This window comes from Myxocyprinus asiaticus, chromosome 8, assembly GCF_019703515.2.
Source record: "Myxocyprinus asiaticus isolate MX2 ecotype Aquarium Trade chromosome 8, UBuf_Myxa_2, whole genome shotgun sequence".
Lineage (NCBI taxonomy): Eukaryota > Metazoa > Chordata > Actinopteri > Cypriniformes > Catostomidae > Myxocyprinus > Myxocyprinus asiaticus.
Window position 1 is genome coordinate 48,525,180 of NC_059351.1, and position 16,007 is coordinate 48,541,186.

The following is a 16,007-nucleotide window of genomic DNA, read 5'->3' on the forward strand; positions in this document are numbered from 1 at the left end:
AATTTTTAGACCATTTTATTTTCATTTTACTTTTGTTTTCTATTTTACTGTTACTCCATTTAAACAATTTTTATTATAAATAATTATAAATATTATAAATAAATGCAAAATAATTACAATTTATAATAATAAATAACTCAAAATACATTTTCATTAAAGGTAAGAAATATTTAAGGCCAGTAAATTTTCTACTGGTGTTTTATTATATTTTATTTTCACACTTTTATTATATTTTACTTGCTTATTCCATTGCACTATTGTTATTTTACATTTATTTTACTAATAATAATAAATAAAGTATGATAAAAAATTTAAAAAAAAAATTATCCAATACATTTTCATGGAAGGTAAGAAATATTTAAGGGCAGTACATTTTCAAATTCACCAGCCATTGCCGGGTGTTTTCTATTATTTTTATTTTTGTTCAGTTTACACGATTGTTTTTACTTTTACGAGTTTACTCCATTGCACTATTGTTATTTAAATTTTTATTTTGCATTTCTTTGGCAATACATACAATTATTAATTATTACGGCCCAAGCACTGAATGTGCCCAACAGGAAGTCTGCCATTTTGGATTGTCTGAAAAATGCATGCTCTGGATTTTGAAATACTCGTCCTAGGGATTTCATGTTACAGGCACCAAATGTGGGCGACATCATGCCATGACATTGACGATGCTAAATTGCAAACGGATATTTGATATATCCAACGGTGTTGCCAAGGTGACACGATAAAATAATGTCAAAAATGGGAAAAGGGAAGTGTCTCATATCTTCTGCGTGCATTATGTGATTTACATCAAAATTGAGCCATATGTTTGGCCTTGCGGGCTGATCACATTGATGTGGCTATTGTGGGTCATGTTCGTAGTGCCACCAACTGGCAGAAGGAAGTGTGGCACATTTAACAGACTTTGAAATATCCCTCTTATGTTTACCTGAATTGCTTAAAAAAATGTATAGTGTCAATACAGTGCAGATTTAAAATTCTAATGGGATTATTGATATCTTAAATAGTGTTGCCATGGCAATGCATTAAATGTCATTATTCCTTTTTACGTATATATTCACGTTTTTGAGGTACTTGGCATGCTTGAATTTCCATGATGTTTTGCACACATATCAGAGTTGTCTGCCATTAGGCCAAGGCAAAAGTTAGCACATGGGTGTGGTTGGGAAGCTCTGTAGCACCACCTTTTGACAAAAGTGGTGGGGACCGTTTCTTCTATGGTCGCCGAACTTGCTATATATATTTTTCTCATCAAGCCGGACAACTTGCAGCAATTAGCTCCACCCTACAGGAAATCGGCCATTTTGGACTGAATGTGCATTTTGAAAATTGCAGGTCCTGAACTTTTGAATACTCCTCCTAGGGGATTCATGTGACTGGCACCAAACTTAGGCAATATTATGCCAAGACATTGAAGATGCTAAATTGCGAATGGATTTTTGATATATTGAACGGTGTTGCCATGGCAACGCAATAAATTAAGGGTAAAAATGTGATACAGGAAGTTCCTTATATCTTCTGTGTGCATTTTATGATTTTGATGAAAATTCAGCTGTATGTTTGGTAATGGGGGCTGATCACATTTATGCGGCTATTATGGGTTTTTTCAGACTTTGAATTAGCCCTCTTGTGTTTACATGAATTGCTTCAAAATTCTTTAGAATGATGTCAAGACACTGCTAATGTAAAATTGTAAAGGGATATTTGATATCTTATATACTGTTGCCATGGCAATTTATTGTGCAAGTGAAAGCAGTTTTTAAAGTGAAATAAAAAAGCTACAGAAGTATAAGTTTATAGTAATGAAAATGTACAGCACAAACATTTTATTTTTTATGTAAATAGAATATAATAAAAATATTAACTGAAATGTAAAAATACTAGAAAATCAAAGCCATATGTTTAACCTAGTTCTGATTGACAATTAACTTGTTCAGACGCAGCACCAGAAATGTTCAATAGAGGGTAGCCAAGCTCCATTGTTGAATGATTCCCAAAATACCACTTCTCAGTACCTCCAGGATTTTGTGGGTTGTGTCTAGAAAGGATTCCTCTTTCGGATGTTATGTATAGTCTAAGTATGTGTAACTACGTTCATCTCTTAACTATGTTTATCAAAAGAACGACATACAGTATAAAGTTAAAGATCCGTTTAATATGGCTAGCAAAATAACAAGGGCATGCTCATGAACTGCTTTTAATTTTAAACAACATAAGTGTTAATTATACAGTATTAAGAAGATAGCAACATATGTGCCGCAGTGATGTACTTGAGGAATTGAGAATGCCGGCAAGAGCTCCTCGTTGCTGCGAGTTCCGCAGTTTGTGCGCTTTTCCAGTCGAATCCCATTGAAAAATGCAAACAAATGTGTCCCCACTCAAGATATACATCCACTGAGGTGCGGATGCAATCTTTGTTAATTAAAATATAAAGTTTCATATGGGCAGATTAGAACCCTAAACCTCTTGTGCAATGAGCGAATTAATTACCATTAGATAATAATCTAGTGGGTACTTCTTCACTGACTTACAATATCTCATGACCGACAATAGCACACATAGAGATGAAGTTATCAAATGTATTATGTTAAATATTTATTTTAGAACTTGAATTGATCATCAAGAATAACTTTTTATCAAAGCAGACCATTTAAAATAATCTTTTACTAGCGCTCATCGTTGCTGTGTGACTTCAAACGCCGTGTATCATAAGCATGCTGTTGTTATTTTGCTAGCCATCTTGAACTGATCTTTAACTTTATATGTCGTTCTTTTGATAAACACAGGTAACTGATGAACGCAGTTACACAGACTATACATAACAGATTGCGCATGTGTGAGAAACTGACGAAATAGGGATCCCTTCTAGACACGGCCGATTTTGCGATCTTGCAAATTCAACAAATCTCTGCATTATTTGCGGTAGCTTGCCATTTTTTATAATTCCCGCAAATCTTCTGCAAAAAAATTTAAATCTGAGGGAATCTCATCGTATTCCTTCATGTTTGACAGCAGCAAAACAAATGCTTGAAAAGCCTGAAGCAGTCACAACATATCCAAATGCACAGCTGCCATTTGTATCATCTCCATAGTAACTGTGTAAGCGGATCTACGGGGTGGCAAATGCCACCCTAAGAAAAGGCATTGCCACCCCATCTGCCACCCCAGTATAAGTATACAATTGTATAAGATATAAATGTAAGATGTTGACATTGTGTAGGGATTTATTCATGTCGAACTTCCTCAACTCAGATGACTACACAGACTGACTGTGTGATTGATTACAGCAGCAGCCAATCACATGAAAGTATATCAGTGGTCAATAGCGTGATAGGTTAAAGCAGTGGCCGATGGCGTGATGGGTAACAGCAGCAGCCAATCGCGTAATTGCTGCTGAAGCGCATGTGCAGTGTTTGGGTACTCACGGGTTTAGGTTTTTTGAGCTTATTTCCTCAACCACACAATAATATGACAATATGGACAAATATATGGAGAAAAAAGAGGTAAGAGATTAATATCTCAGGTTTTTTTTTCCAAGTCTTCACTGAATGATTATTCTATATATTGCTGTCAGTTGAGACATGTCCTCAGCATTTTCTGAAATAGCGTTCATCAGGTATGTGCATAATCCATATGGAATATCTCCAGTTCTTGAGATGGAGTTTCTATTTCATCTAATCTGTGTATGTTTTGATTGCCGATCCGGCGCTGGAATGTGTTATTTTGAATTTTATGATAAATGTTCGTTGTGGATGTTATCAGTGTCGTTTAGTGTCAGCAGTTTTTTCTGCAGCTCAGGCTTTTCAAGTGTCTCCTCTATGTTTAGCGTTCACAATCAAAATCCTTCTAAACTTTCATGGGACCGCAGACAGCACACATACATCACAGCTGACGTTTAATCTTCACCCTGCGTGCTGCGAATGAGACACAAAAACTGCATTTATACAAAGAATCCCTAACATTTACTTAAAATCCCCATTAGTTGTGTAATAAAATGTAATTAGAATTTGAAGTACTTAATACAGCAGGCTACGAATCTGAAAATGGCAATATATGCTGAACACTTGTATGTGGAAAGTAAATGTGCATAAATGTTTTTACTGATATAAAAATTTCAATTATATAGATATATGCAATATACAGAATTTGACAATATGATAAAAATGACCATTTTCATATATGTAACATGTTTTTTTTAAACACTTGTGGAATTTAAATGAGTACATAAATGCTCAAATATGAACTGTAATTGTATTTGTTTGTATATGGCCATATACTAGATTTAAATATCAGACAATGTAATAATGGCAACAGGCCTAATTATTGAATCCTCATTTGTGTTTTTAGTTTACAGATTTATTGTACATCTATTTTAACCTTAGATAAGTTTTCTTGCATTCTCTGAGGCAGAACATTTTAATACAAAAATAACTAAGGGTCTTCCAATACCCACAGGTTTCACCTAAATGCATGGTATTTTGTGTGCATTTGTTTTTGTTTTTTTTTGTTTTTTTGGTTGCTAACTGAATATTCAGTTATTATGCACTAAAATATTTACATGTAATTGCATTTACAATGTAATTAACACAATTAGAGAGGTATATAATGATGATTTGTGAGTTTTTACTGCAAAACAACCCAAAAAAATGCAGCAAATTGCATTGCAAAATTTGAGAAAAGCCATTGCAAATTCCATCATTTTGTAATCCCAGCTAGCCAAATTATGTGGCCATTTCCTAACTGCACTGTAATTTTCATCGTGGCAATGTAACTGATTACATTGTGACAAACGGAAAAGTTACATTCCTGGATTTGTTGCCACAACATAACTTTGGAACAGTGCCAGTCCGTCATGACGACGTTGTGGCAATGTCATGGATCAATAGTTGTTTGTTGGCAACCAGTTGGTCATTTTTGCTTTTAATAATTATTCTATGGGCAAACATGCAGTGTTGTAACCTAATTAATGTCCTCATTTGCCCAACATTAATTTAGAGGCTATTTAAACAGTTGTGCATATGAATAACGAATGCAGATTCAAAATTAATGTACTTCATTTATTTTGACAGTGAACAGAGAAAAAGCAACAATAAAAGAATTTGAAACCTACTGCCACAGAATTGCAACGAAATTACAAGCCTAAATGACTTCTGTGCTCATGTTAAAATCTACTTAGACTATCTTAACACCTAATGCCTTGAATTACATTTGTTAATTTAATTTAAAGCCATTTTAAGGATAAATAAAAATGGTAAATGACTTCATTACAATATAATCTTTAGATCTACATATTTTTTCAATAAATAATTATTATTAAATTATAGCAAAAATGTCAAATTAATCAGTTAGCAAAAAAATAGATATCGAAGATGCTAAATTGCTAACAGATTTTTAAATATCGAATGGTGTTGCATGGCGATGCACTAAATGAATGGCAAAAATAGGGAAACAGGAAGTGTCTCATATCTTCTGCGTGCATTGTGTGATTTAGATCAAAATTGAGTTGTACGTTTTTTCTTGGGGGCTAATCACATGGATATGGCTATTGTGGGTCACAGTCATAGTGCCACCAACTGGCAGCAGGAAGTGTGGCACTTACAACAGACTTTGAAATAGTCCTCTTACATTTACCCAAATCGCTTCAAAATTGTTTAGACACTGCTGATGGAAAAGTTTGAAGGGATGCTTGATAGCTTCAATAGTGTTGTCATGGCAACGGGTTAAATTACATGAAGTTGTAGTCAAACTGGAATGGTGGCATATATCTATTACACATTGTATGATTAGGTTCAAAGTTTACATTAATGTTGAGTTATTGTTGAGTTACCATCATGCAGTGGTGGCTCAGTGGTTAAGGCTCTGAGTTACTGATCAGAAGGTCAGGGATTCAAACCCCAGCACTGCCAAGATGCCACTGTTGGGCCCTTGAGCAAGGCCCTTGATCCTATCTGCTCCAGGGGCACTGTATCATGGCTGACCCTGCACTCTGACCCCAGCTTAGCTGGGATATGTGAAAAAAAGAATTTCACTGTATATGTGCAAATGTATAATGTGTGATAAATTAATTATTATAATTAAATTATTATTAAATTATGCATTGTTTTCTGAAAGCCACCGAGTGGAAATGGACCCATGGTGCTTGGGCCCGTCATTGCTGCTTGCAGCTATATTTTTACACTTGTTCTGCAATTCTTTGGCCAATAAAGCGCCCTAAATCGAATGTGAAATCAGATTTGTTGTATCTGTATCAAATAGTCTAGTCTTCGAGTTCACAGATAGTCAGACAGTCAGGCAGGGTCACGTCTTGGTTTTCCCCCTTCAATCTCTCAGTGACTCCCTCCTTCTGTCTATGGCTCTCCAATGTGAGGTGTGTGTGACCTACCTCTTTCACAGTTCTGTCCAGAGTAGCCGTCAGGACAAGCGCAGTGGTATTTGTCTGGTCCTGTGTTACTACAGGTGCCTCCATTAAGACAGGGCTGTCGTGTGCGGCAGGTATTCAAGTCTACATGAGACAAAGAGTTAAAACAAATTACCCATACTCCAGGTGGACAAACTGATCAGTACATAACAGAACAGAATAGAAAACAATACAATAAAATACAATACAATACAATAGACTGGAACAGAACAGAATAATAGAAAGGACAACACAGAATATAATATAAGGAACAGAAAAGTAAGGAGTAGGACAAAAATAATAAAATAGAATGGAACATTACGGAATAGAATAGAAAAGACAAAACAGAACAGAACAGTAATAGTAAGGGCAAGGCAGAATATAATAGAACAGAATACAATACAATAGAATAGAAGGGACAAAGCAGAATGGAATAGAACAAAACAGAATAGTAAGGACAAATCAGAATAGAATAGAATGCAATAAAACAGAAAAGAACGAAGCATAACAACAGAACAAAATAATAGAAAGGACAAAACAGAACAGAATAAAAGGGACAAAGCAGAATAGAACAGAACAGAATAATAAGGACAAATCAGAATAGAATAGTATGGAACATAACAGAATAGAATGGAATAGAATTGAACAGAATAGAACAGAACAGAAAGGACAAAACAGAATGGAACAGAACATAAAATAGAATGGAATGGAATAGAATTGAACAGAATAGAATAGAAAGGACAAATATAATAGAACTGAATAGAACACAATGTGAAAGAACAGAACAGAATAGTAAGGGTGATGCAGAATAAAATAGAACATAATAGAATAAAAGGGACAAAGCAGAATAGAGCAAAACAGAATAGATTACATTAGAACAGAATAGAATAGTAAGCACAAAATAGAATAGAATAGAATACCTTTGTCACAGAGCTGCCCTCCCCAGTTGGTGTCACAAAGGCATTGCCAGGGTTCCACACAGGTGCCGTGCACACAGCCAGGGTGAGGAATACACTGATCACAATACTCTCCTTGCCAGCCATACAAACATCTGTAAATACATAACACCACCTAAAATACACGGTTTTGTGAAGCATAACAGGAAATCTGTTCTAGATTAAACCTATTAAGCTGCCTTACTGTCTACTGCCTATACAGGCAACTATATTTAAGGTAACATCCTAACCTAAAGAGTGACTGATTTAGAGAACTCCATATAGACAAGCTAAAAGTCTAATCAGCATAAAGTACACAGCACACAAACAAACGTATTAAGTAATGGTATTACAATATTAAAATGTTACCTATGTAGGTCACTCACTAGGTTTTGGAATAGAGAAGATGGATTTTTTATTTGTTTGTCGTTAGAGACATAAAATCCATTTTGTGTGTAAATAAATGCCGTATTTTACCTGCAGTCTCCAGGCACTTTACAGGAGCCGTGCTCAGTGCTGCAGCCTTGCTTACAGATTGCTGAGAAAATTAGAGAAAACAACAGAAGATAAAGAGGAATATTGTTACTGCTATCAGTACCATCTTTGTGACCTTCTCTCTCATTGCATTATTGCAGTCACTATGAACGTCATCACACATACACACACTCTGCGATCATGATGTAATTTCCCTGCCCCTCCACTCCTCTTGTTTGTTTATACACGAGACAGTATGGATGGGATGGGATGTGTAAGTCAAAGCCTTTTTGTGATAGCGATGATCTTAAATAACAACATTCATATAAATTCAACTATTTGGAACTGTGATACTGGAGTCTTTATCTGATCACTTTCGCTATATAAACGAATGCAAACTTTGGTGTGCTCAATGGAAACAGACCAACCTCATTTATGAACTCGATAATCTCTGTAATCTCTCCTATACACATTGTTGTGGAAAACTTTGAAACTGTGGCTTGTCAAGGAACAATTTACTCATAATCTCGGACATACAGCTTCTCAGGTGCACTTCAAGGCAGCATATCGATGTGATATTCTGTCAAGGTCCCGCTCCCTTACCGGTGTTGCATTCTGGTCCGGCCCAGCCCTCCAGACAGGTCTTGTTGCCGTTGTGATCGCAGGTATAGTGTCCGAAGAAGTCATCTCTGGGCCGACAGAACTTATTACAGCCAAAGCCAAAGTAGTGTTCATCGCAGGTGACCCGAATCTGGTACTGGAACTGAGCCACCGGTCCGTTGTTTTTCAAGACCTGCCATTGACCGTTTGGGTTGATCATGCCGGACTGAACTGCTTTCTCAATTACTTGTCCGTTCATACCTACAGTTGAGAGAGTGAGATAATTGGTTTCATTATGAACAACACTGAGGGTGAGTAAATGATTTTAATTTGGGGGGGAACTATCCCTTTAAGGACAGTGTGTACAATATTCTTTGTTTACTATCATTCATTTGAGCAGAGGAGTACCATAGTAATTTTTCAGGGCAGGCCAAAATCCAGCACAGTGGTGAGGTATTTGGCCGCAGAGTTGTAAATTGTGAGAGGAGTGTGTGAAGTGTGTGTGGCGCATGGTTTCGCTCTTGACCCAAACCTGTCACTCAGAAATCCAGGAGGACAGGCATCAGGCTGCCAAACCTGAGATGCCACTGTTAGCTTAACTCTCTGTTTACCTGAGAGAGAGACAGACCCTCACACACCGGTATGATGCTGGAAATATCACACCCCAGTGCAAAAGAGAAAGGTGGACAAGTGTAATGTTTTTGATTTCTGCTAATGTACTGCTTACAGCATGCTGCACAGCTTACAATGAATATTGCCTGCTGTTTTTAAAAATGAATGGCTCTGTTCTAAAACCTAGTGAGTTGACTATGCAGGCAGCATTTTAAGTTACAATACAGTGTGGCAGTCTGGTTCCAGAAGTAAAAATCTCATACATTTTTTCCATAGGGGAATTGATTATTAACAATAAGTTATAAACATAATTGTTGGTGCCAGACGGGCTGGTTTGAGTACTTCTGTTACTGCTGATCTCCTGGGATTTTCACACACAACAGTCTCTAGAATTTACTCAGAATGGTACCAAAAACAAAAAACATCCAGTGAGCGGCAGTTCTACAGATGGAAACTCTTTGTTGATGAGAGAGGTTAACACAGAATGGCCAGACTGGTTCAAACTGACAAAGTCTGCGGTAACTCAGATAACTGCTCTGTACAATTGTGGTGAGAAGAATAGCATCTCAGAATGCTATTCTGAGATGTGGGTTGGCGATGTTTTGGCGGCACAAGGGGGGCCTATACAATATTAAGAGGTTTTAATGTTGTGGCTGATCGGTGTATATATACGTATGTACAAATACAAATCTGTTATATACAGATAGTGCAAGGGAATGTAATGGCAGGAGAGTTAGGATATGTTGGATAAATATAAATAGACTAAACTGTGTATTGCACATAATTACTGATCAATGGGGCAGGTTTAACTGTTCATGAAATGGATAGCCTGAGGGAAAAAACTGTTCTTGTGCCTGACGGTTCTGGTGCTCAGTGCTCTGTAGCGCCGACCAGAAGGCAACAGTTCAAAGAGGTAGTGGGCAGGGTGAGTGGGGTCCAGAGTGATTTTTCCATCCCTTTTCCTCACTCTTTTATTGTACAGTTCTTGAAGGGAGGGCAGGGGGCAAACAATAATCCATCTTTTGATGTCCGATTTCATAGCTGAACCAAACCAGACAGTTATTGAAGTGCAGAGGACAGACTCAATGACTGCTGAGTAGAACTGTATCAGCAGCGCCTGTGGCAGGTTGAACTTCCTCAACTGGCGAAGGAAGTACAACCTCTGCTGGGCCTTTTTCAAAGTGGAGTCAATGTGGGTCTCCCACTTCAGGTCCTGTGAGACGATAGAGCCCAGGAACCTGAATGACTCCACTGCCGCCACAGTACTTTTCAGAATAGTGAATGGGGTCAATGTTGGGGTGTTCCTCCTAAAGTCCACTGTCATCTCCACTGTTTTGAGCGTGTTCAGCTCCAGATTGTTTTGAATGCACAGCCAGACAGCCAGCTGTTCAACCTCCCTTCTGTATGCAGGCTCATCGTCATCCTGGATGAGGCCGATGACAGTAGTGTCATCTGAAACTTCAGGAGCTTGACAGAGGAGTCCTTAGCGGTGCAGTCATTTGTGTACAGGGTGAAGAGTAGTGGGGAGAGCACACATCCCTGGGGGCACCAGTGCTGATCGTACAGGTGCTGGAAGTGAATTTTCCCAGTCTCACTAACTGCTGCCTGTCTGTCAGAAAGCTGGTGATCCACTGACAGATAGTGGTGAGAACAGAGAGTTGGTTTAATTTAGTCTGGAGAATAGCTGCGATGATGGTGTTGAAAGCCAAACTGAAGTCAACAAAAAGGATCCTTGCATATGTCCCTGGTCTGTCCACATGTAGCAGGATATGATGCAATCCCATGTTGACTGCATCATCCACAGACCTGTTTGCTCGATAAGCAAATTGAAGCGGATCCAGAAAGGGTCCAGTTATGTCCTTCAGGTGGGCCAACACCAGTCTCTCAAATTACTTCATGACCACAGACGTCAGAGTGATGGGTCTGTAGTCATTAAGTCCTGTGATTTTAGGTTTCTTTGGGACAGGGATGATGGTGGAGCATTTGAAGCAGCAGGGATCTTCTCACTGCTCCAGTGATCTGTTGAAGATCTGTGTGAAGATGGGGGCCAGCTGGTCAGGACAGGATTTTAGACAAATGGGTGAAACACTGTCTGGGCCCTGTGCTTTCCTTGTCTTTTGTTTCCAGAATACCTGGCACATATCCTCTTCACAGATCTTAAGTGCAGATTGAGTAGCAGGAGGGGGGAGGAGTGTGATTGCAGGAGATGTTGATGTTTGTGTGAGGTGAATGTCAGAGTGGGTGTGGGGTGTTAGACTGAGCTTTTCAAATCTACAGTAAAACAGCCAGTTGTTGATTCCCTACAGGGTCGGGGGATGGTGTCTTGTAATTAGTAATGTCTTTCAGGCCTCTCCACACTGATGCAGGGCTGTTAGCTGAAAACTTGTTTTTCAGCTTCTCAGAGTAGCTTCTTTTAGCCACTCTAATCTCTTTTGTCAGTGTGTTTCTGGCCTGATTGTACAAGATTTTATCCCCACTTCTGTAAATATCCTCTTTGGCCTGACGAAGCTGCCTGAGTTTTGCTGTAAACCATGGTTTGTCATTGTTGAATGTTAAATAAGTCCTAGTAGGAATGCACAAATACTCACAGAAACTGATATATGATGTCACAGTATCTATGAGCTCATCCAGATTGGTGTCTGCAGCCTCAAAATTACTCCAATCGGTGCAGTCAAAGCAGGCTTGTAGTTCCAGCTCTGCTTCATTGGTCCATCTCTTTACAGTCCTTACTACAGGTTATTAAGTATGTTATGATTTTAAATACACCGTCTTGTACCTTCATCTTTTTGTCCGATAAAATACTTTGTTTTGTATTGTGTAATGTTGTGATACACCTCGGAGCTGGTTGGTTTGGTTCATGACTTAGAACTCTTTTATTGAGGATTGAATGGAATCAATATGGAAAAACTTTATGGTAAAAATACTTCTGGAACTAAGATGGCTGACAAAGTGGGTCAGCACTGTTGCGCTCTATACTGACAGTTATTTTTTTTTAATAGTGTCCAAAACCTAGTGAGCTGTCTACATGGACAGAATTTTAAGGCATCATAGTTGCATTCCTGATGTGAAGGCTTTTCCTAGTATGTTGTTGGAAACGTTTTAAAACAGCCGAAACAGTAATTTAATTGGTAAGGCTTTGCTGTTTCATAAACTAGTGTGTTTGTGTGTGCACTTACTTAGCTATAGTTTGGGGACACATTTGTACCCAAAAGTAAGCTAAATTGGACAAAACCTCCCTTTGGGTACATTTGGGTACACATGGTTTTTCACTGACAGCTGCACATGTTATTAGATGAAAAGCATGTCTAGAACGTGAGAAAAAATGTCACTGAATGCACTTCTGCGTCTCGAAATTTCACTTGAGCGACCGTCAAAGCAAATTCAATGACATTCATCCTGCGCTCCAAACATGCCTCCCATCCAAACACGATCAGCTGTGTTTTGTGTGAGTGTTGCGCACGCAGTCTGAAACACGCAAGTGCGCGCGGATCTTGAAGGCATCCCAGTCCCTTCATTTGTAATCCAGTGATGCTACTCATTCTGGTTTCTGGCGATGTCATGAGGGTTTTTAAAATACACATCTAAAATTCTGTTCAAACAATGTTTGATATCAGGAAATAAACCAGCCATGTTTTCCATTAGATATTTTATATTTTCTTTATATAGATTACTAAAAACACAAAGAGCCTAATTAGGAGTTTATTTATGGATAATTTTTCATGTATGTGTAATTTTCTTTGTTGCATTGCTTTGAGAAGATGTTAAGTTTCTTGAGGAAAGTTAATAATAATAATAATTGTGGTTTTTTGCTCTTATGTCATCTTGGCAGCAAGCACACGGGTGCGTATCGCATCGTGCTTGCACTGCGCTGCCAGGTCGCGAGCTGACTTCATGTTGTGCTGAGGTTCGGTCACTTCGGTCTAAGGTATAGGGTGTGTGTGTGTGGCCGAACTCTCACACAGGTGTCCTGTCTTGTTTTTGTCACCTGTTGCGTGCATCGTGTGGCGTTTGCCTCGCGATGTACGCTTAGCTTTCGTTTAGTGTGAGAATGCTTTGTTTGGCATTGCTACGCATTATGGTGAGTCTTCCTTTTCAGAATTTTCAGAATGTTAATATCCTAATTTCTTCTATTTTTGTGTATTTTTCATACTAAAAAGTTTTAGATCTTCAAACGAGATATAACATAAAACAGTGGCAACCTGAGTAAACACAAAATACAGTTTTCAAATATATATATTTTTTTATTGAAGTAAAAAAGTTATCCAACACCTATGTCACACATGTGAAATAGTAACTGCCCCCTTAAACTTCATAACTGGTTGTGCCACCTTTAGCAGCAACAACTGCAACCAAACACTTCTGAAAACTGGAGAATCTTTCACAATGCTGTGGTGGAATTTTGTCCCACTCTTCTTTGCAGAACTGCTTTAGTTCAGCCACATTGGAGGGTTTTCGAGCATGAACTGCATGCTTAAGGTCCTGCCACAGCATCTCAATCGGATTCAAGTCAGGACATTGACTAGGCCACTCCAAAACTTTAATTTTGCTTATTTTGAGCCATTCAGAGGTGGACTTACTCCTATGCTTTGGATCATTGTCTTGCTGCATAATCCAGTTGCGCTTGAGCTTCAACTCAAGACTGATGACCTGACATACTCCTTTAGGATTTTCTGGTTGAGAGCAGAATTCATGTTTCCTTCAATTATTGCAAGTCCCTGGCCCTGAAGCAGCAACGAATCCCCACACCATCACACAACATGATTAACCGTAGGTATGATGTTCTTTTTGTGGAATTTTGTGTTTGATTTAAGCCAGATGTAACGAGACCCCTGTCTTCTAGTTCCACTTTCGACTCATCAGTCCACAGAACATTCTCCCAAAAGGTTTGAGGATGATCAAGGTGTGTTTTGGCAAAATTCAGATGAGCCTTAATGTTCTTCTGGGTTAGCAGTTTTCTCCTTGCCACTCTTCCATGGATGGCATTTTTAGTCATGAACAGTGACCTTTATTGATGCGAGAGAGGCCTGCAGTTCCTTGGATGTTGTCCTTGGCTTTTTTGTGACTTCCTGGATGAGTTGTTGCTGTGCTCTTGGAGGAATTATGGAAGGTCGGCCACTTCTGGGAAGGTACACTACTGTGCCAAGTTTTCTCCATTTGGAGATAATGGCTCTCACTGTGGTTCTTTGGAGTCCCAGAGCCTTTGAAATAGCTTTGTAACCCTTCCCAGACTGATGTATTTCAATCACCTTTTTCCTCATCATTTCTGGAATTTCTTTCGACCTTGGCATAGTGTGCTATTGGGTGAGACCTTTTAGCCAACTTCATGCTGCTGAAAAAGTTCTGTTTAGATGTTGATTTTATTGAACAGGGCTGGTAGTAATCAGGCCTGGGTGTGTCTAGTCCAGCTGAACCCCATTATGAATGCAGTTTCATAAATTTGGGGATTTAGTAACTAAGGGGGCAAATAATTTTTCATCCAGGTCCAGTTGGTATTGGATAACTTTTTTGCTTCAATAAATTAAATTATCATTTAAAATTGTATTTTGTGTTTACTCAGATTGCCTTTGTTTTATGTTAGATTGTGTTAGCATTTTTTAAACAATTTAGTATGAGATATACACAAAAACAGAAGAAATCAAGATGGAGGCAAATACTTTTTCACAGCACTGTAGCTTTATTTAAAAACAATAGAAGCCTATGGCATGTCCCCACTTAGCTGTGTGTATGTGTGTGTGTGTACGGGTATGGGTGGTTTACGAGGACATTTTTTTAGGTTACAAACTGGTAATTACAAGGGTATTATGCTATAAATGTGGTTTATGAGGACATTTCTAGTGTCCCCATAATTCAAATCGCTTAAAAAAAACAAAAACATACTAAACGATGCCCCAAGTTTCCAACTTTTACGCATGTGTGTGTGTGTGTGTGTTTGTGTGTGTGCGTGCGTGCATGAGTGTGTGTGTATGTGTGTGTGTGTGTGTGTGTGTGTGTGTGACACTCACTCCCAGTGCTTGAGTCATTGTTGAAGTCCAAGGCCTCCACAATTAATGTATACGATCTCTGAAAGACAAAGACAGACACATAAACACACTTGCCACAATCTGCATAATATCTTATATTCATTCACAAACATCCAGTTTTAGAACAGAATTTACAGAATTACAGTTACAGAATATATCTTTATAGGAGGGTGTAACAGAGACATATATGTGCACGTTTACTGCAGTGAAATGCTTTATAGATAATATTCTCTTAGCACTCATCCCAGAGCTGCTGTGCTCAGATCAGCTGATATTCAGTATGAAAACACAATCATGTTATAAATCAAACACTCAAGGTGTCACTGAGTTAAAGAGTGACTGTGACACGATACTTTACCATTTATCAACTGAGTGAATGATTCTCAGCCCATCACTCTCTTCTTTATCAACAGACTGAACTATTTTTACTATCTCTCTCTCTCCCCCCTGTCAGCACTGAAGATAAGAAACAGGACAGACAGGAGAGAGAAAGAATGCATGAGAAAATACCTCGACAAGATGTAAGATGAAGTCTGAGAAAAAAATACCTTTAGGGAAAGAGGGGAAAACAATGTGAAAGAAAACAGAATTCTAAGCACTGGGACAAAAGAGTGAAGAAAAGATGAAGGCAGACCAAGGAACACGGATCAGAAAGATCTACTGTATTAATGTTCATTGAGCTGACCTCACACACATACACACAAATAATGTCTGCTCCTCCTGTCTCTGCAGTCTGGGGGATCTGTGGCTCTTTATGAGGTTTAATCCATCCACACACAGACACACACAAATGATGAAGGTGAAGTCAAGCGAGTGTATATGGCATAAGCTGAGGGTTGGGCTGTATTGCACTCAGGCCATCAAAAGTTCAAACTTGTGCACAGAGAGAGAGAGAGAGAGAGAGACAGAGAGAGAGCAAGACTGCAAGATTCATTCGAAAGTGACACATTGGAGTTT

General features: G+C 38.4%; 1 protein-coding gene across 3 annotated transcripts in view; it reads right to left on the reverse strand.

The window, feature by feature from the left end:
- Nucleotides 1–16,007, reverse strand: part of LOC127445254 (protein jagged-1a-like) — a 57,835-nt gene that overhangs the window by 33,572 nt on the left and 8,256 nt on the right. For all 3 annotated transcript variants that reach the window (XM_051705176.1, XM_051705175.1, XM_051705174.1), the window contains exons 3-7: nt 15,033–15,090; nt 8,422–8,679; nt 7,822–7,882; nt 7,330–7,460; nt 6,395–6,514 (exon numbers count right to left, since the gene is read on the reverse strand). In XM_051705176.1, the coding sequence (XP_051561136.1) occupies nt 6,395–6,514; nt 7,330–7,460; nt 7,822–7,882; nt 8,422–8,679; nt 15,033–15,090 (628 nt within the window). The remainder of the gene's footprint in view (nt 1–6,394; nt 6,515–7,329; nt 7,461–7,821; nt 7,883–8,421; nt 8,680–15,032; nt 15,091–16,007) is intronic.